Raw genomic sequence first — 19,489 nt, 5'->3', positions numbered from 1 at the left:
AACTCTACAGCAGTCCTGATCCAGTTTCTCCCAGACTCGTTTCCAGATAGTTCTGCTCTACGGAAGCGGGACTCATCTCCAGGCTCAGCAGCTTGACAGGCAGACAGACTCCAGCACAAGGCCAGTCCAGTACAACATGAGGGAAATTTAACAACATCTCTTCCTCTCTCTCGCTCTCTCTCTCCTGTCGTCCTGTCATTGGCTCACAGACTGACCAATGAGCCTCAGGAAACATCCGGCGGAGAGAGACGGGGCACGGGACAGAGACGGACACAGATGTAAAGAGAGAGGGGGGAGGGAGGGAGAGGGACATAGATACAGTACACAGAGGCAAACAGAGGGAGCGAGAGAGAGAGACGCAGGCGTTGGCATTAGGCCCACCTGTGACGGCAGCCACAAGGGCCTGATTGTAGATGAGTCCGTCCAAGGAGACACTGAGCCTTTCAGCTCCCCCCCCCCCCCCCTTCCCCCCTCCCTCCCTCCCCTCCCTCCCTCCCCTCCCCCTCTCTTTGTTCTACAGACAGTCTTGTCCAGAGCGCTCTGCAGGGGGATCGCACAGCCTCGGCATCACGGCGCGTCCATCCCTCCTACAACTGAGGCTCTCGCTGTACGTAACGTTTCACGGGGAGGAAGGTTGGCAGCAGGTTTATAATTCCGACCCCCCCCCCCACCCCCACAAGCCCCCCCCCCCCCCCCCTTTCCCAGCTGGCCACATTCAGCTCAGAGAGGGGGTCTGGTCCTGGGAAGGGGGGGGGGCGGGGTGGTGTCAAAGAAGCTATAAAGAAGGAAGCACATGGTACCTCACATCGATGGTGTTTTCTGACTGGTCGGTCACTTGACCTTGGTAACCAATGTCCAGAATCCCTTCCTACTTTATACACTCTATCGAAGTTTTGAATATTACCCAGTTGAACAGATTTTTTAATGTTTTTTTTAAAGGAGATAAATCACAGTAGAGGTCACCCCGGCCTGAGTCCATCCAGACCCGGCATGTAGATCCCCCAGATCGTCTGACCTGAGCGAGTCAAGTACCCTCCAGACCTAACGAGTCGATCCCAGATCCGAGCCTCCAGAGCTGCCCTCGGGGCTGCTTCTGAGGGGCTTCACTCCGGGGTGGGCCACGCCCGCCCTCACACAGTCCCTGGGGCTGGAGTAGCTCTCCAGGGCCGAGGGCTTGGCCTGGGGCCTGTGGTACTCTGAAGGCCCCTTGCCCTGGGTCCTTTTGGGGCAGTCGTACACCCCCTCAGAGTTCTGTCTCCCCCTGTCTGCTTTCACCTGGGGGGTCTGGTAGCCCCCCGGTGCCCCCACCCCCGGCCTCCTGGGGCCCCCGCCTTCCGCGGCCTTGTGGGAGGGGCTCCTGGGCAGCACGGCGCCCGGCACGCTGTACGGGTCGGAGAGGAAGGCGACGTCTTTGCGGAAAGTGTGGCGCTCGATGATGGGCGTGGCGTATTCGGGCTCCTGGTTGGTCAGGGGCAGGGCGTACTGATTGGACGTGTGGAGGTAGTCGTAATGCGTCGCCGGGTCGTTGCCGTCGTCCTTGGCGACGTCGGTGTCCATGGGCCGGAAGGTGGAGCCTTTCCTGGACACGGTCCCGATGCCGATCATCAGGGGCTGCTGACACTCTGGAGAGGAGGAGCAGAAGCACACATCACCACACAGCCCTACGCAGAGTGTGTGTGTGTCTTTCCGTGTAAATGTGTGAATGGGGGGTGTATGGTGTGGGTCATGTGTGTGCGTGTGTATGGGTTGTGCGTGCGCGTGTCTCCTCTGACCTGCCATGGTGCTGGTGACCAGGTCTAGTTTGTGTGTGGGGTCCTGGTCAGGGCTGTAGCTGATGGTGAACTCTGCAGACTGGTGTCTGGTGCAGGGGTGCTTCACCTGCTTCCAGCAGCCTGGGACCGCAGGGGAGGAAGGGGTTACAAACCACCGGGGCCGTGTGGAAGCGGCGGGGCACAAAGTCAGGACAAAACGGGCCTCCACGCAGCAAACGGATAACACCCCGGGCAGCTCCTACATGTCCTGGTGTCATGGCTGGACTCTCTCAGAGATGTACACAGGACATGCATTTTCTCACAGATAGACAAGCTCCACCAGGCACACAGAGAGACGGACAGGCAAGAGGAGAGACAGGCAGGCCACCAGACAGGCAGAGAGACAGACGGGCAATCAGAGGAACAGACAGGCAGGCAGGAAGACAGGCAGGGGGAGAGCCAGACAGGCAGTCAGGCAAGCAGAGAGCCAGACAGTCAGTCAGGCAAGCAGAGAGCCAGACAGGCAGTCAGGCAAGCAGAGAGCCAGACAGGCAGTCAGGCAAGCAGAGAGCCAGACAGGCAGTCAGGCAAGCAGAGAGCCAGACAGGCAGTCAGGCAAGCAGAGAGCCAGACAGGCAGTCAGGCAAGCAGAGAGCCAGACAGGCAGTCAGGCAAGCAGAGAGCCTGACAGGCAGGCAGAACAACAAACAGACAGACAAAGAGGGTTAGTGTGTGAATCTGGCAGTTGGACTCACGCTGCCTGTTTTAGAGACAAGCCTGGGCATTCTCTGCTTTTACCACACACACACACACACACACACACACACATTCTGACAGATCAATAAAATGGTTTGAGATAACCAACCTGTCTGAACATCAGAGGATCCATAGGAGCTCTCTTTGGTCTTCTTCCTGTTTCAGACAAAAACACCAGATTGAGCTACAGGGACAGCCAGAAGTGTGTGTGTGTGTGTGTGTGTGTGTCACTTACTTCTGCAGCATTTTGCACACACACACCCCGGTCAATAACAGCACCACAGATAAGACCGTAGGAACGATGATGATGACCAGTTTCACTGAGGAGAGAGAGGAGAGAATGTGTCAACTGGTACCATCACACACACACACACACACACACAAGTACACACACACACACCTACCTAGGTCTGCATGGGAAGGAACAGGCTCACTCATCTCTTGGTCTACCGTTGGTGGCTTGGGCTTGGTTGGCATGGTCTCCAACGTCACCTGGGACGACACGTTGACTGAAGAGGGGAGAAGAGGGTTTAACACCCCAAACATCAAATACCACCTGACACTATCCTACTTCCCCACAATGTTGAATAGTTCTGAATTCACTGGAAAGGGGATGTTCCTTGTCACGGGCTTATACAGTGTCGTTTGATATTCAATACTTCCCCTTTATCTTGATACCTTACCTACATGTATAGCGGCTGTTCCAGGAATGGTCAACCTCTCACACTTACAGTACCAGTCAAAAGTTTGGACACATTTACATTTTAAATGTGTCCCAACTTTATGACTGGTACTGTGTGTTCAGTTGGTCGTGGTTCGACGGAAGTCGGGTCATGGTCAGAGTGTGGTCCTGGTTACGGCTGGGAGAACGGTCGGGGTGGTTACGGCAGGGAGAACGGTCGGGGTTGTTACGGCTGGGAGAACAGTCGGGTCGGGGTGTGACGTGGTCGGGTCATGGTCAGAGTGTGGTCCTGGTTACGGCTGGGAGAACAGTTGGGTCGGGGTGTGACGTGGTCGGGTCATGGTCAGAGTGTGGTCCTGGTTACGGCTGGGAGAACAGTTGGGTCGGGGTGTGACGTGGTCGGGTCATGGTCAGAGTGTGGTCCTGGTTACGGCTGGGAGAACAGTTGGGTCGGGGTGTGACGTGGTCGGGTCGCGGTCGGGTCAGGAGAGGACGTACCTCCGAGGTGCGTGCAGCCCTGCAGCTCCACCGCCATGGCGAGGCGCTGGTGCCAGGTGAGGGGGACGAGGCGCAGGGAGCGCGTCACGATGGGGGGGTGCAGGCTGGTCCTGGTGTCGTGGACACTATCCTGGTTCCCCTCCAGCACCTGAAGGAGGGCGAGGGCGGTGGGGGTTAGAATGCGTCACGAAATACACTTGGGAAAGGGGGTCTGTGGTGCGAGGGGGATCCGGACGAGGAGGTCACCGTGAAATCGGAGCTGCTGTTCTGTGTGTAGGTTCTCCAGCGGTTCTTCTCCTTGTACAGCACCTTGTAGCTCCAGACGTGGCCAGACGTGGAGCCGCTGGTGATGATCCCTGTGAGGACATCGAGAGCCAATCAGAATCGGCGGGACATCCGTCGTCGACGCGACGCTAACAGGAGTGACCCTGGACCCCACGCGCCGGTCCCGAAGATGCGTCGATGTATCGAAGCCTTCGTAAACAATGGCCACCATGCTTCAACGACCCGTAAACCTCCAGGGGACCAAATAAATCTGGGCCCAAAGAGGACCTGGCGTCTTATTGGTCCCTGGCCTTGCACATGATTACAGCTCTCAGTTCACAGTTGTTTACACGCGCCAGCAAATAAGGCCGAGTGTCAATGGTTGGGACCAGAGTTCCGGAGGGGGCATGGCGGGCGGAGGGGGGGCGTGGTGATGGATGACTGGGTCCCCCCGAGGTTTCACAACAAACATGTGCCAACCACAACAGAGCTTTCTTCTCAACACATCACATTCTCATAGCCTCCTTGTTCCCTCCGTAACCATGAATGACCGCGGTTGGCCACAAAGGCGGCCATTCTCTGATGGAGCCATGCCGCATGTCTAGGAGTCAGTGTGGAGTAAGAAATTACAGTGGAGTCAGGGAGGCAGTGTGGAGTCAGGGAGGGCAGTGTGGAGTCAGGGAGGGCAGTGTGGAGTCAGGGAGGGCAGTGTGGAGTCAGGGAGGGCAGTGTGGAGTCAGAGAGGGCAGTGTGGAGTCAGGGAGGGCAGAGTGGAGTCAGGGAGGGCAGAGCGGAGTCAGGGAGGCAGTGTGGAGTCAGGGAGGGCAGAGTGGAGTCAGGGAGGGCAGTGTGGAGTCAGGGAGGGCAGAGTGGAGTCAGGGAGGGCAGAGTGGAGTCAGGGAGGCAGTGTGGAGTCAGGGAGGGCAGAGTGGAGTCAGGGAGGCACAAAGTCAAGAGAAACGGCCTCCACACAGCAGACTGACAAGACCCTGAGCAGCTCCTGTATTTAAGCCGAGCCCAGGGACGGGAAGCATCCTCACAACAGGAGGACAGAGGACACATTGTGTCTATCCACACTGGAGTCAGGGGAGACGCTGGAGGCTCGGTGGCATCCGAGCAGGAGGGTCCACAGTCTGTGTGTGTGTGTGAGCCTCTATGTTTGAACCAAAACTCTCCATTCGCTGATCTCCATTGTGAAACGACATTCCTGGTCGAACCAAAACAAGCTAAAGCTCCCCCAATCCTCAGCAGAGGGGTGTGTGAGGTGAGGTAAGGACAGAGGGAGTGGGGAGCAAGCGAGGCAAACAAGCACGGAACAAGCAGAGAAAAAGGGAACAAGCAGAGGAAAACCCTCTCTCACCCGTGATCTTCTTCTTCTCTCCCAGGTCCATCTGGAGCCACGGCAGGCTGTTGTTGTCCTCCCCTGCCCCCCAGGAGCGCCCCCTCAGGGCCCCCGCTCCTCCAGCCCTCCCCGAGGGCTCCGGGGCCTCCACCCTGGAAGAGTCGCCGCTCTCATTGGCTGTCCGGTCCTGCGTCTGTCCCGGCTCCGCCTCCTTGTGCCAGCGCGAGCTGAAGGTACGGGAGACGGGGCGCAGCACCGAACCGTTCCTACAGTCTGAGGAGAGAGAGAGACAGAGAGACGGAGAGAGAGAGAGAGAGACAGAGAGAGAGAGAGACAGAGACAGAGAGAGAGAGAGAGAGAGAGAGAGAGAGAGAGGGAGAGGGAGAGGGAGAGGGGAGGGGGAGGGGGAGGGGGAGGGGGAGGGGGAGGGGGAGGGGGAGGGGGAGGGGGAGGGGAGGGGGAGGGGGAGGGGGAGGGGGAGGGGGAGGGGGAGGGGGAGGGGGAGGGGGAGGGAGAGGGAGAGGGAGAGGGAGAGGGAGAGGGAGAGGGAGAGAGAGAGAGAGAGAGAGGGAGAGAGAGGGGGAGAGAGGGGGAGAGGGGGAGAGAGAGAGAGAGAGACAGAGAGAGAGAGAGAGAGGGGAGGGAGGAGAATCTGGTTGAGTTAGGGAAGTGCCACGACCAGAGGCAGGAACGTGAAGAGAACCATGATTTAAATGTGTTTGAAGGCTCTGCTCATAGTTCTCCAACATTCTGGAAAGAGGAAGAGGAGAAAAAAAACGATTTCGAATGAGCTGTCCTGTGTTTGAACAGAGAGGAAGTCAGGAAGATTAAAGCCCAACTGTAAACTCAATCAAAGCGCTGGTGAGGAAGGAGGGATTAAGGGAGGGGTAAATACCGTTTCTCTCCTTTATGTCGGCGTCCAATCAACCTCATGGAAAGCATGTGGAAGCCATAACTCCGCCACTTATGGCTTTGTGTGGTGTGCGTGCGTGCGCGTACCGGACAACAACAGAGGAGACGTCTTTTAAAAGCCCACATCTGCCCTCCTTAACTGGAGTCATATGGCTGTTGCAGCAGCACGCAACACTCCTAGGCTGTGTAAAAGATTTCACCCACCCACCCCTCCCCTCTCCGCGTCATTGTCCCACCCGCTTCCTCTGAGAGTCTCGTCGTCAGTCATGGGACCTGACTCAACCCTCTGTCGTGCCGTACCTACTACACCTAAACATGTGGTTGAGTCCCACGTGAGTCGTCTGTGACTCCTGGTGGAGAGAGTCTTGCGACAATGTAGGTGCTTAAGACTCGGGGGAGGCTGTTTGGGATGTTGCTCTGTGCGCGGATCGATGTGTTCGCGCCTTCGTACCGGCACGGCCGCCTACACTCCGCCGAGGCCATTGTTGCCTGGGATGGGATTCTCTTGTGAGCGCTGTCACGCCTGGCGTGGTTAACAAAGAGGGAGGTGGGAGGACAAACAGGAAAACCTAAAGTGACGCTCGGCGACTGGTTTGGAGATGACGCGTCAAGAATGCTGGTCCACTGGAGAGGGCGTATACAAAGCCTGTTGGAGTCTTTGTTCCTTCTTTGGGGGAGACACCTAGTGCTTGGTCGCAAGGCGAGTCGTCCACGTTTGCAGACATTCAACAACGTTAGATTTGCCTATGGAAGCCCCAGCGCTCGTCTCGTGTTTCAATAAATAAAACTAGCAGACTGCATGACAGACTGCATGCAAGGTCAGGTCAAGTCAATGGAAAAGGATGTTGGTCTAATGGGAACCCACTATGGAGTGGAGTCAGATGGCTGAAGGTTTTCAGTTCGATTCCCGCCCGTGCCAAATGACATTGTGTCCTTGGGCAAGGCACTTCACCCTACTTGCCTCGGGGGGAATGTCCCTGTACTTACTGTAAGTCGCTCTGGATAAGAGCGTCTATTAAATGACTAAATGTAAACACCAGTGACTAGTCAAAGACTAGATGTCCTGTACAAGTGCATTTTGACCATCTTTGCCATGAGGGCGGCCAGCTGAACATGTTATGGGAGTGTTCCTGGAGGGTGTGTGTCTGAATCAGCTTTATTTGCCATGTAAGTTCACACAAACAAGGAATTGACTGTGGCAGGAAGGTGCACACGATAAACATATAAGAATCTAAAATAGAAAAAGTACAACTGTGTGTGTGTGTGTGTGTGTGAGGGGGGGTGAGCCTGTCTATACAGGTACAAGTTGAGAACAGTTCAACTGATCAACCACAGAGGAGAGATGTGATAAGAGTGTCTGCCGTTTCTAACGTACAGTGCACCCTGCTTGGCATCTTGTTGACTGGGAATAACGACTTTCCAAGCATTTTGATTTGATGAACTAAACAAAGCCAGGCAGTGTTTTATCCGGGGCTAGGAGAGCAGCTAATGCTCGGTCTAATGAAATAACAGGAGAATGGAGAACATTTGGGCTGAGGGACAGATATCTGGCCACACACAGAGAGAGCATTAGAGCCAGACTAATGGTCCTCTTACCATCAGTGACGAAGGTGAAGAGAACATCGGACAAAGAGCCACTGAAAGAGAAGAGAGAGAGATATCAATCAGTGCTGGCCTTTCAGTTTCCGTGTCCACAGTTCCTGAAATAAACGACGTGGTGCCATTGTGGAGGAACACAGAAGGACAGGCATTGTGATCTCAGTGGAACGGTCCCTCCCTCCCGCCCGCCCTCCCTCCCTCCCTCCCTCCCTCCCTCCCTCCCTCCCTCCCTCCCTCCCTCCCTCCCTCCCTCCCTCCCTCCCTCCCTCCCGATGGTGGGGGGAATAGAGCGGTTGTGTGAACAGCAGTATTCAGGCCTGCCCTCTCTCCCCCCCCCCACCCCAGGAGGACCACACGGGAGTGGAATGGACACACACACACACCTGAGCTTCCCCTCATGCTCCTGTAACCCTTCATCATCCATCCTCCTTCTCTCATCGCCATCAGCATCATCATCTCTTCTTCTCATCTCTCTATCATCCTGCCCCACACCCCCCCTGCTCCTGTCATCCTCTCTGATCCCCCCCCCCCCCCCCCTCTCATCTTCACACGCCTCCTAGATTCGGGGGTCTAGGAAGCGCCTCCCACATCAGACGTGGTTGTTAACTTTATATCCAACACTTAAAGAGGTGTGGCGACGGCGTGGAGTACTTTTACCTCCTGAACCCCCCCCCCCCACACACACACAAACACCCAGAAAAGATCAAACGTATTTGAGCGGGCGCCGGCTTTCACCTTCAGCCGCTACGTCAGACGGCTTTGAAGTATCCGGTGATGGTGGTGGGAGGGGGGGGGAGGAAGGGGGATCTCTGCTGTCTATGGGCGGGGGGGGGCGGGGAGTGGGGACGGACGTGTCGCGACAGCGCCGCTCCAACCTCGTCCAGCTCCTCCCGGGAGCATTTTGCACATTCCCCACGCTCGAGACGGCGTGCGGTGCTCCAAGGCCCCGTCAAGTTCTGACACGGCCCCGGTATTCTGCCATGCCCCCCCCCCGGGGGGGGCAGGGGGAACATTGCCGAGGAGACAGGGAGGGGCGTAGGGTTGCTGGGGGGGAGATGGTGACAGGGTGAGAGAGAGAAAGAGAGAGAGACAGAGAGAGACAAGGGGGATGAACAGAAGGAAAGAAAGGATGGACAGACAGACAGGGAGGGAGGGAGGGAGGGACGGAGGGAGTGACAGAACTTGGACCGCAGGAGGACCCAACTACATCAGCTAAACACAGGGCTGGCGGAGCCCTCCATTTCAGAGCCTGTTCGGACGTGTCCTGAGAAATCAAGTGAATTTGAAGCTCTCACGCATGAGAGCTTCACTGCTTTGTGTGTGTCTCCGTCTCCCCCAGAAATATCATTTGATGTTATCAGTTCCGAGAGAGATATTGGCCTTGGGCATCTAAGCGCACGCGAAAAATAAAAAATCTCCAACCCTGAGAGCCTCATCCCCCCCCCCCCCCCCCAAAAAAAAAAATCTGGTACTGTGGAGATTAGCTCCCCTGCAGACGAAACATTAACGCAGAGTCATGTTAAGACATGTTTGCAGAGTGATTGATCGGCGAACGCCGGTCTGTGCGTGTCAAGGAGGGTCAATCAATAAAGGGTCATTGGTGAAACCTGAGCCTTGAAATGTCACAAAGTGTCCCCCGTCACATTTGTGTGAATGGATCCAGACACCATGTGCAACCGTTGGGACTCACAGACCTTCCATACATGTGCTTGACTAATCAAATCAGCCCGGTATGAATCATTCATCACTGGTGATTAAACCCTTACCCCTCCCCCTCCCTCTTCTACCCCCCCCCCCTTCCTCTCGCCCTCTCGGAATACAGGATATTTGAGGGAAGTGTGCCTCATTCAAGTTTTAATCTAATATTGTCAGGATTTTATTATGTGCCACATTATAATAGAATAATGTAATAAAATAGTGACATAATACGCATGATATGCTTCTTAATGACCAGAGACGGACGAGTCAGTTATTCTCTTCCTCTTTTTTCTCCGTCCCATCCCCCTCTCCTCTCCCAGATAACAGCAGCCAGACAACCCTGGTCTGGCGTTAGCGAGAAGCTAGCTCGCCCCTCCACAGAGACAAATGGAGCAATGCTACGCCTCCGTTAGCTTCTTCTGGCATCGTGTCAAACTCTTTTCAACATACCAGACAGGCCAAGCCAAGGTCAGGGTCGACCATAGAAGTAACCTACGACCGACACAAGAGAATGAACTGACCGCGAGGAGGACAAGATGGCGCGAGGTAGATGAAAACCTAACCGTCCCCTCATAACCAGGACAGAAATAAGGGTGACGTTTGGACCAGAAGCAATTGGCCCTGTACTTACTCCTTGGACTGGATCCCATTGGCTCTGATGGCAGGGTAATGACTCAGGCCTTTGCGGGTCTCCACGTTGACCCATCCTCCCTGCTCATCCTGGATGACCCCTGCATGGAGCGCTGCCTTACACAACACTGACGTCTGGGGGGAGGAGAGGGAGGGTGGGAGAGAGGGAGAGAGAGGGAGAGAGAGAGGGAAGGATGTCACCCACAGAAAGAAAGAGGAAGGGAGAGAAAAAGAGAAAGAAAGAAACGGAGAAAGAAAGAAATAGTATATATTTTAAACCCTGTAACGTTGATTATCAAGCTCAGACCAACAACTGCTGCTACTGGAAGTTCACACACACAAAAACACACACGCGTCCCAGACTCTGTACATATTACAGCAACCCCCCCTGTCCACATACACACACACACATACATACACACACACACACACACACACACACACAGGGAAGTCAGCTACTTCCCTGCTGTCAGGGGTCATGGTAACAAGTGAATAAAACAGTCTGTTCCTCCACAATTAAAGCTTTTCTTTCAGCGTGGATCATCTGCTCTACGCCCTCCGTCCCTGTGGACCATTAGCAACAAGACTTCCTAATTAGACGACGGTGTTGCCACTTCAAACAGGTGTTGTAGCGCGCATGTTTTACGCCCCAATCTAACGAACTCCCGCTTTCTGGGCGGTTGGTCCTAATGCGGTTGACAGCCTTTATTGACAGTGTGCAGAGAGCGGATTATCACCTTCTGCTACGTAGCTCCGTCTCCTACTTATCTAGGCCAACCTTTCATCCCTCCGCCCTTCCCACCCACCCAAGCCAACTGGTACAATGGCCAATCTGGCCTAATCAATCGCAGGGACAAGGACTGTTGAGGCTGAGGCTGGGTGAGGGACTGTTGAGGCTGAGGCTGGGTGAGGGAGTGTGGAGGCTGAGGCAGAGGCCGGGTGAGTTGAGTCACCCATCCCCGTCCCCCCCCCCATCCCCGTCCCTCCCCTGCTGGGCTGCCTGTAAGCCAGGGGAAACTGTTATTGTTGTTCTGCCGTCACACCGTCAATAGACATGATCACTCCCCAGAGGGAAGGGAGAAAGGGAGGGGAGAGAGGTAGAGGGAGGGATGTAGGGAGGGAGGGAGTGCTGGACCTAAGGAGGTTGGATAATTACTGGACCTCAAAAGAGCCCTGGAAACAACCCTTCCCCCAGGCCTGCCCCCCCGGCCTCCAGCCCTCCCCAGCCCCCCTGGCTAGACCAGAGCAGCAGACTGGAGCTTCAGATAGTGGCTCCCTGTCAATGATTGAGTGTTTTTGATTGATTGGGATTGATTCTGATTAACTCTTAAAAAACAATGCTGGTGGAGCCTGCTTAAACTCAGTCTGTCCAATCGGTCTTTTGAAAAATGAAGTATGCCTAAAGTAGGTGAAATAATCCCTAGATGCTCTGCTGTGTTGGTGTTCCTGAACAGCCTGAGTGGCCCTGAGCCCAAAACATCAGTGGCTGGAATGTTCTAGAAGATTACGTCTTCCAACCCTCTGTGCTGACACACTGAAAAACACCCGGCAACAGTGAAAATCTCCTCTTCCGAAACTCGGTTAGCAAACCAGAACAAAAAAACCCTCTCTCACACACACACACACACACAGCCTGAGGCTTGACTAACTCTGTGATGTAACCTACTAAACAAGAACACACTGTACATATTAAAAGATTACACACAATCCTTTACAACTTCCAGTGTGTGTGTGTGTGTGTGTGTGTGTGTGTGTGTGTGTGTGTGTGTGTGTGTATGTGTGTGTGTGTGTGTGTATGTGTGTGTGTGTGTGTGTGTGTGTTGTGACCAAAGAGCAACTTGCCCTGTCGAACCCCCCGCCCCTTTAGAATAGAACCCAAGTGTGGTGAGGATGATGACGAGGAGAAAGATGCAGTGTCACTTACATGTCTGTACCCCTGAGATATGTCCCCAGACACGTCCCCCGCCACACCTAGGCATCCTGCCGGACAGTACTTCCTGTTTGGGTAGACAACAATAGAACAACAAGCGGTTGAGAGGGAAGCCTCTTCCTGTCAGGTGACCCCGTCCCTGCAGGTGCAGACAGCAGGCCTGATCTGGTCCCCCTGCAGAGGGAACGGAGAAGACCAGAAGGTCTGGAGGACCCTGGTCTCAGGTGTGGTCCTACCAGGAGATCACGCCAGGGGCCTCCTAGGGGCCATACTGGGCTCTGAATCCACAAAAGTCCATCATCTTCCCACCAAATCGATAAGGTGATTTTCGGAACCTTAGCTAAAGAGGGTGCACCATCTCTGTCCTTGAGACATGCTCCAATACCAGCAGCTAGACCCTCAGGATCCTGCTTTGGGCTCCACAGAGCCTAGCCCTGGCATTGGATGATCTCGTCAACATGAAGACTTGTTAACTTGGGGCACCCTGGTGGCTCACCGGGTACAGCTATTGCAGATGGGGCTGAGGCTTTACACCTCTCTCTGTCTGTCTACTGAAAACGACTTTTGCTACTGTCAACTGTCACTTTCCCATGAAGCATAAAAGTGCCATACATCTGAAAAAGGACTTGTTAACTTGTTGGCAACTCGGTGGGCGTCAGTACAACTCCAGTTCCCTACCTGTACTTGGAGGCTTGGAAATGGCTGCCTTTGTCCAAGCATGTCAGTAGATCTGGAAGGGAGAGAGGATGGGGGTGGAGGGGACACACAGGGGAGAGAGACAATGAGGGTTAAAAATACTGTACCCCAGAGAGAGGAAAGGGAAGAATAAGAAGAGTGAGTGAGTGACGGAGAGAGAGTGTGAGAGAGAGAGAGAGAGAGAGAGAGAGAGAGAGAGAGAGAGAGAGAGAGAGAGAGAGAGAGAGAGAGAGAGAGAATGTGTGTGAGAAAGAGAGAGAGACAGTGGCTTCAGGAAGTGGGACCCCAGCAGGAGCACAACAACAGGACATGAGCATCACAACAGGAAGTCTACCCCTCCTTCCCTGGGTAACCAGCATTAGTAGAGGAGAGAAAACAGAGAGAGACTGCGGTAGGCTAGTTTGTGTGGTTGTGTGTGTGGTTGTGTGTGTGTGTGTGTGTGTGTGTGTGTGTGTGAGTGAGTGAGTGAGTGAGAAAGAGAGAGATATGGAGAGAGAGAGTCCCAGACCTTTGGGGTCTCCTGTGTAGTAGGAGAGCAGAAACCCTCGTCCAGACAGGTGCTGTCCGCTCTGGAACTGGACCGTGACGTGACTGGAGGCGGTCAGGATCTCTCTGGGATTGGAGCGCAGGTTGCCGCAGTACTTCTGTCCTCCTGTGGGGTCTAAGCACAGAGGAGCCCAGAGCTGACATGTGCTTCTGACCTGGGAGGCTCCAGGGACTCTGAGCTGTACAGGAGCTGTGTGGTGGATGTCGCTAAGCTAGCTAACCCCTCGAACACTGCAAACACAGCCAACACCTGTTATGGTCTAACGCTGCTAACATCTGTAACACAGCTCACAACTGTTACACAGCTAACACCTGTTATACCACTAACATAGAGCTCTAACACAGCTAACATCTGTAACACAGCTAACATCTACAACATAGCTAACACCTCTCGCCCCGACGGGCTTCAGTTTAGAGGGTTAACACAGGCCCGAACCCGGCCTGCCTGTAGCTTAAGAGAGCTACATGGCCACGTTTCCCAAAACGGCCGACTCACCATGCTCCCCTCCGTAGCCCATCTTGACGACCCGGAGGAAGTCCCCCTCGCAGCCGGTGGACCAGGACTCCACGTCCAGGTCGGCCAGCGCCAGGACCAGGCTGGAGCCCTCCGGCGCCCGGATGCGCCACTCGCACCAGGAGTGGTTGGGGTAGGTCCCGGGGTAGTTCCTGGAGGACAGCACGCCACTGTCTGGGCCCAGCACCGCGTGGCCACACCCGTCATCTGGGGGACAGACGAGGAATGAGAGAGCGAGGGATAGAGAGAGAGTGAGGAATAGAGAGAGACAGGGAGAGAGAGAGAGAGAGAGTGAGGAATAGAGAGAGACGGAGAGAGAGTGAGGAATAGAGAGAGACAGGGAGAGAGAGAGAGAGTGAGGAATAGAGAGAGACGGAGAGAGAGTGAGGAATAGAGAGAGACAGGGAGAGAGAGAGAGAGTGAGGAATAGAGAGAGACGGAGAGAGAGTGAGGAATAGAGAGAGACAGGGAGAGAGAGAGAGAGTGAGGAATAGAGAGAGACGGAGAGAGAGTGAGGAATAGAGAGAGACAGGGAGAGAGAGTGAGGAATAGAGAGAGACAGGGAGAGAGAGAAAGAGAGAGGTTTATAATGGCATTCTGTCATTCTAGAGCAGTGGTTCCCTGATCTAGAGAACTACAACATTGGGCCCTGGTCACAATGCTTGCTGTTCTGGGGGTTATTAACCAATGTTCAAGGAGAATACGAACAGCACCCTCTCTATAGGTATCAACGCTAGGTGGAAAACATGTTCAGACAAGTCTGGACCAAACGTTCTGCAACTACAGCATGTTGACATAGCCCAGGGGCTGTTGATGGGAAACTTTAATGCTTGATATCTCAAAGTTGTGCAGTCTGAACTAAGTTGTCAACATGCTGGTCTTATTTACTTGCTGTAAAACGTTAAAGCCAGTCATGGGTAGTTTATCTATCTAGTTGTTGTGTAAGCTGTTTCAGCGAGGGCAAAACCTCTGTGTAGAAGATGTGAAATTCATTGCCTCATTAAAAAGAACTGGTAGTGTTGTGTGTGTGTGTGTGTGCCATGGAGGTTCCCATGGTGTTCTGATAACACCTGTGTGTGTACTGTGTGGGTCTGTCCGTGAATGTGTCTGAATGTGTAATGAGGTTCCCAGGGTGTGGTATTCACACCTGTGACAGATGCACTAACAGGCCTTTCTGGGCCTCACAGCAGCTGAAGATCCTTCCTTCTCGCTCTTTCTCGCTCACACACACACACACACACACACACAAGAACTAGCTACAACTACATACAGAGTCCTTCCCAGTTCAATAACCTCACGGAAACTCTCTAGAACCTTCACTTCAGCTGGCCCTGAGACCACAGACCAGAGTAGAACATGAGATGGCAGCGAGAGAGTGACACACACACACACACAAACAGACAAACTAAGACACAAACACACACACATGCTCACAAAGTTGCCTTTGTGGTCCGAAATAGGGGGCTAAACTCAGACCAGATGCGAGGTGGGACCGGAAAAAAAGGAGCACGACAGAGAAACATCAACAGGAAGTGACGTCGCTACCCACCATGGGGGCGAAGGTAATAAGCACGATGACATCATTCACACATCGGTAAGTTATGGTAGCATTGAACCCACTCACACACACACACATCAGTTCATGTCAGAGACGGGCTGACTGACTGTGTGGGACCCACAGGGGGCAAGCTGAGCAGGCTGGACATGGAGAACAACCATGGGTTTAGTGGTGCTTGGTGGAGTCCCAACCCTGGTCAGAGGAGGTGAAGATGTGGACCTAACTGATTCCAAACCATGTTCCCAAAAGCAGCCTTGGCCAACCACAAACAAGGGCTGGTCAGCGTGTTGTTATTCATTGGCTGGTGGCTAGGCCACATGGCCGTAGCACGACAAATATGGGGCTAGTTTACAACTAGGCTAACACGCCATCTAGACAGAAGGACCCATGGATGAGCAGGCCGACAGACAGACATAGACACACTGGTTCTCTAAACTGTTCAGCACACCAATAGGGCTGTCACGTGATGTTGGGCACGTGGACCATTGTTTGAACCGTGCATGACCCATCCAATTAGGTTAGAGGGGCATCAAATCCTCCTGCCTCGTTACTGTCTACCACACTGACTCTCACATGCAGCTCGTGCCCTGGGAAGGTTCGACCTCTATAGTGAGTGGGTCTTAATGTGTGTGTGTGTGTGTGTGTGTGTGTGTGTGTGTGTGTGTGTGTGTGTGTGTGTGTGTGTGTGTGTGTGTGTGTGTGTGTGTGTGTGTGTGTGTGTTAAGGCATGCGTGGTGGTGCTCCAGGGGTATTGTTGAGAGGAGTTCCCTTGGTTCAGAGACAATGCCTCAGCAGCTTAGCCACAAAGACCTGCTCCGCTTCTCCTCTTAGTCTCTCTGTCAGGCTGAGGCGCCTGGGGGAGGCTGGGGAGGGTAGGAGAGAGGCTAGGGAGGGCTAGGGGAAGCTATGAGAGACTGGGGGAGGCTGGGGAGGGTAGGAGAGGCTAGGGAGGGCTAGGGGAAGCTATGAGAGGCTGGGGGAGGCTGGGGAGGGTAGGAGAGAGGCTAGGGAGGGCTAGGGGAAGCTATGAGAGGCTGGGGGAGGCTCGGGGAGACTGGGAGAGACTGGGGAGGCAAGGAAAAGTTGGAGGCTAGGATAGGCTAGGGGAGGCTAGGTGAAGATGGGTTAAAAGAGGAGTAAAAGATGGGGAAGCTAGGAGAGGCCAGGGGAAGAGTGGTTTGGGATACTTAGAAGCAGATGATTGTAAGTGGCTGTGTGAATGTGCTGGGAGTGGAAAGACTTGAGGTTGAAAGAGGCTGGGTGGGGCTGGGGGAGGATGTGTACTGTATTTAGGCTTGATATGAGTACAGTACAGTATGTATCTATGAAATTGTGTGTCAGCAGAATAGATTATAGGATCTATGCAAATATAACAGGATACTGATAATGACACAATGTTTAAGAGAACATTGTTATCAGAGACGGACCTGTCCAACATGACACCACTAAAGCCAACTGGCTTTTCTCCAACACAGTAAGTGCCAACTTAAAGTAATGTCAACATATAGGCCTAAACACACACACACACACACACACAGCTCACAAACCAAAGCTAGTCATGAATGCTGTTACAGCACCTTATGCTACTTTTACTGACTGGTGTAGTAAGTGGAATTTGTGTTAGGATGCTACCAGTGTGTTATAGCATACGTTCGAGTTAAACAAGAATTGGGCTATATACGTTTTAAATAAGTATTAAGCCGAAAGTAGGCCATTTGTTGCAATATGCTGTATTTTACTCCAATAGCAGGTTACTACAACAAGAACGCTCCAGGCTAGCTGAACATGCCACACAATGCGTTAACCCCTCATCTGCCGTCATGTCGAGCTAACTCAGCAAGCAAGCGATCAGGGTTTACAAATCTACAATACTACAGGAAAAGGACATTACATTTTCCTTAACATTTCCAACTTTATCTGAATGCTACATATAGCACACACACTAAAGAGGGTAGCGCATTTCTGTCCTAAATACACAGTTGCTTACCGAGGTTTTCACCGAACGCTGAAAGTATCCACAAAACTACCAAGAATCCGTTAAGTTTTTCGTTTCCCGACATTTCAGCAACAGTCCAGGGAAACACAACGAAAGATTTTAAGTGGGTGCATTTGCTTCGTCTTCACTTGGTCCCACACATTTCGTAATTACTGAAACTGCACCAGCGCGCTCCGTGTTTCTCTCTCCCTCGGTCTCTCTCTCCGCCTCGCTCTCTCCCAATTCCTTGAATGAACTCTTCCGTGTTTCATCCAGAGGCGGCACCCAGTGGTCACCCGACCAGTCTGACTACTTTGCCATAGACGTGCGTGCGTGTGTGCGTGTTTCCTTACGTTTCCTTAATACTAAATGTTCTTGGGGTGAGAGATATCGTGCCAATAGTTTAGGCCGTAGATGAGTCTTATAAACCTTTCTTCAAATCGCACCTTTAGATGGCAATCTTAGGCCTATATATTTAGGATTCCTCCGTAAGGAGGAAACCTATTGTTATTGGTGGTTTTATTATTTGTAATTCTTGTACCATGGGAGTCAATGGCAGCCCCTAGACCCCATCGACAACTTTTTGTGAAATTTGGCACACTCATTAAGGACAGTTTCTTCTATACCTACACCAAGTTTCATGTCTCCCATTAGACCACTCTAGCGCCACCAATGGGTCAAAGTTGGACTTGTGTTTACACACGCAACTTTTGAACCGTATGACTCATTTTCAAAAATGAGGTACCATTGGATTCCCTGGATCAAGCCGAGTTCAACGCACACCATGGCGTTAATTTCCGGTTATATAGATTTCCCGCCATTTCCGGTTTTATCAAAAACCTTTGAAAGCCTACTCCTCCTACAATTTTTGTCATATCTTCTTCAAAATCACCAGAGATGATCTTCAGACCAAGCCTCACAAAAGTTATCAAAGGAATTTTGATCCTCATAACCGTCTGTCCGGTACAGCCAATCAAATTCATCAGAAAAGCCGCAAAACAGGATGTGAAGTCATGTCTCAGCAAATCTTTGAGATATCAACACTAAACTTGGTAGATCGGAGGAAGACACTACAACATGTTACCATGTGCAAAGGCAAATTCATATCTCAAAAAATGATTGATATAAAGCAAATTGAACTTATCGCTAACGCTAAAATTATGCTTTACACATCAGCCATTCAAAAACTGATACTCTGATTCAATCACAAGTTCATATGAAAACTCTTGAGAATGTTCATAACACAAATCTGTGAAAAAGTTGACTGTAAGATGAAAGGTCGATTTTTGGTGAATATTTGAAACATGCTTGCTTGGCTAATTTCTAGGCAAATTTCCAATGAATGTCTCCCTTGCTCCTCCCCGCGCGTGCTCCAAAATCTCACACACACTCAGCCTTCCCTTGACACACGCGCGGCCAAGACGCACACGCAACATTTCAGGAGAGTGTGGGCTGACCAAGCCCCCACTCATTCCTTGGTCTTTAGCAAAGGCCCATGTGGCTCTTGATGGTATTGCATTTCCGATTTTGTATGCAATGGTAAAAAGGTCTCAAATCCTGAAACATTGATAGTGTAGGCCGAGAAACACTTTAACAAAAGCCCATGTGGATCTTGTTGGTATTGCATTTCCGATTTTGTATGCAATGGTAAAAAGTTATAAAAATCCTGAAACATTGATAGTATAGACCAAGAGTAACTACCACACCACAAATGGCCCACCATTACCCATAGGTGGCGCTACAGGCCACGCCAAAAAGCACAAATATACAAGGCTTTCTGGAATGGATAGGCTCACCAAGCCCCCTCCCTTCACTTATTGGCTTGAAAAAAAGGCCCATGTGGCTCTTGATGGTATTGCATTTCCGATTTTGTATGCAATGGTAAAAAGGTCTCAAAATCCTGAAACATAGATAGTATAGGCAAAGAAACACTTTAACAAAAAGCCCATGTGGATCTTGTTGGTATTGCTTTTCCGATTTTGTATACAATGGTAAAAAGTTATAAAAATCCTGAAACATTGATAGTATAGACCAAGAGTAACTACCACACCACAAATGGCCCACTATTACCCATAGGTCTTCCCTTGACACACGCGCGGGCTTGGCAAGACGCACACGCAACATTTCAGGAGAGTGTT

General features: G+C 52.4%; 1 protein-coding gene across 1 annotated transcript; it reads right to left on the bottom strand.

Annotated features, from left to right (window-relative positions):
* Positions 1–695: 695 nt before the first annotated feature.
* On the bottom strand, positions 696–17,609 carry dcbld1 (discoidin, CUB and LCCL domain containing 1). Its single transcript, XM_084700791.1, has 15 exons — positions 17,364–17,609; positions 13,801–14,025; positions 13,267–13,419; positions 12,741–12,792; positions 12,057–12,129; positions 10,134–10,267; positions 7,802–7,842; positions 5,312–5,566; positions 3,934–4,043; positions 3,688–3,835; positions 2,912–3,016; positions 2,743–2,827; positions 2,617–2,663; positions 1,773–1,892; positions 696–1,622 (listed from the first exon to the last, which is right to left on the bottom strand). The coding sequence occupies exons 1-15, from the start codon at positions 17,434–17,436 to the stop codon at positions 1,042–1,044; spliced, it is 2,202 nt and encodes a 733-aa protein (XP_084556917.1). The 5' UTR covers positions 17,437–17,609; the 3' UTR covers positions 696–1,041.
* Positions 17,610–19,489: the final 1,880 nt, after the last annotated feature.

The sequence above is a fragment of the Hypomesus nipponensis genome, chromosome 6, assembly GCF_054491055.1.
Source record: "Hypomesus nipponensis isolate SF chromosome 6, ASM5449105v1, whole genome shotgun sequence".
Classification (NCBI taxonomy): domain Eukaryota; kingdom Metazoa; phylum Chordata; class Actinopteri; order Osmeriformes; family Osmeridae; genus Hypomesus; species Hypomesus nipponensis.
The sequence above is the reverse complement of the archived record's forward strand: the minus strand, read 5'-3'. Positions and strand labels throughout refer to the sequence as shown.

What these genes read in the sequence shown, in the direction of transcription:
- dcbld1 (XM_084700791.1), bottom strand. Translation starts at nt 17,436, where the DNA reads ATGTCGGGAAACGAAAAACTTAACGGATTCTTGGTAGTTTTGTGGATA. An exon ending in CTTCACCTTCGTCACTGATG is followed by an intron (nt 5,567 to 7,801) that starts GTAAGAGGACCA and finishes CTCTCTCCTCAG; the next exon opens with ACTGTAGGAACGGTTCGGTG. An exon ending in AGAGAAGAAGAAGATCACGG is followed by an intron (nt 4,044 to 5,311) that starts GTGAGAGAGGGT and finishes ATGTCCTCACAG; the next exon opens with GGATCATCACCAGCGGCTCC.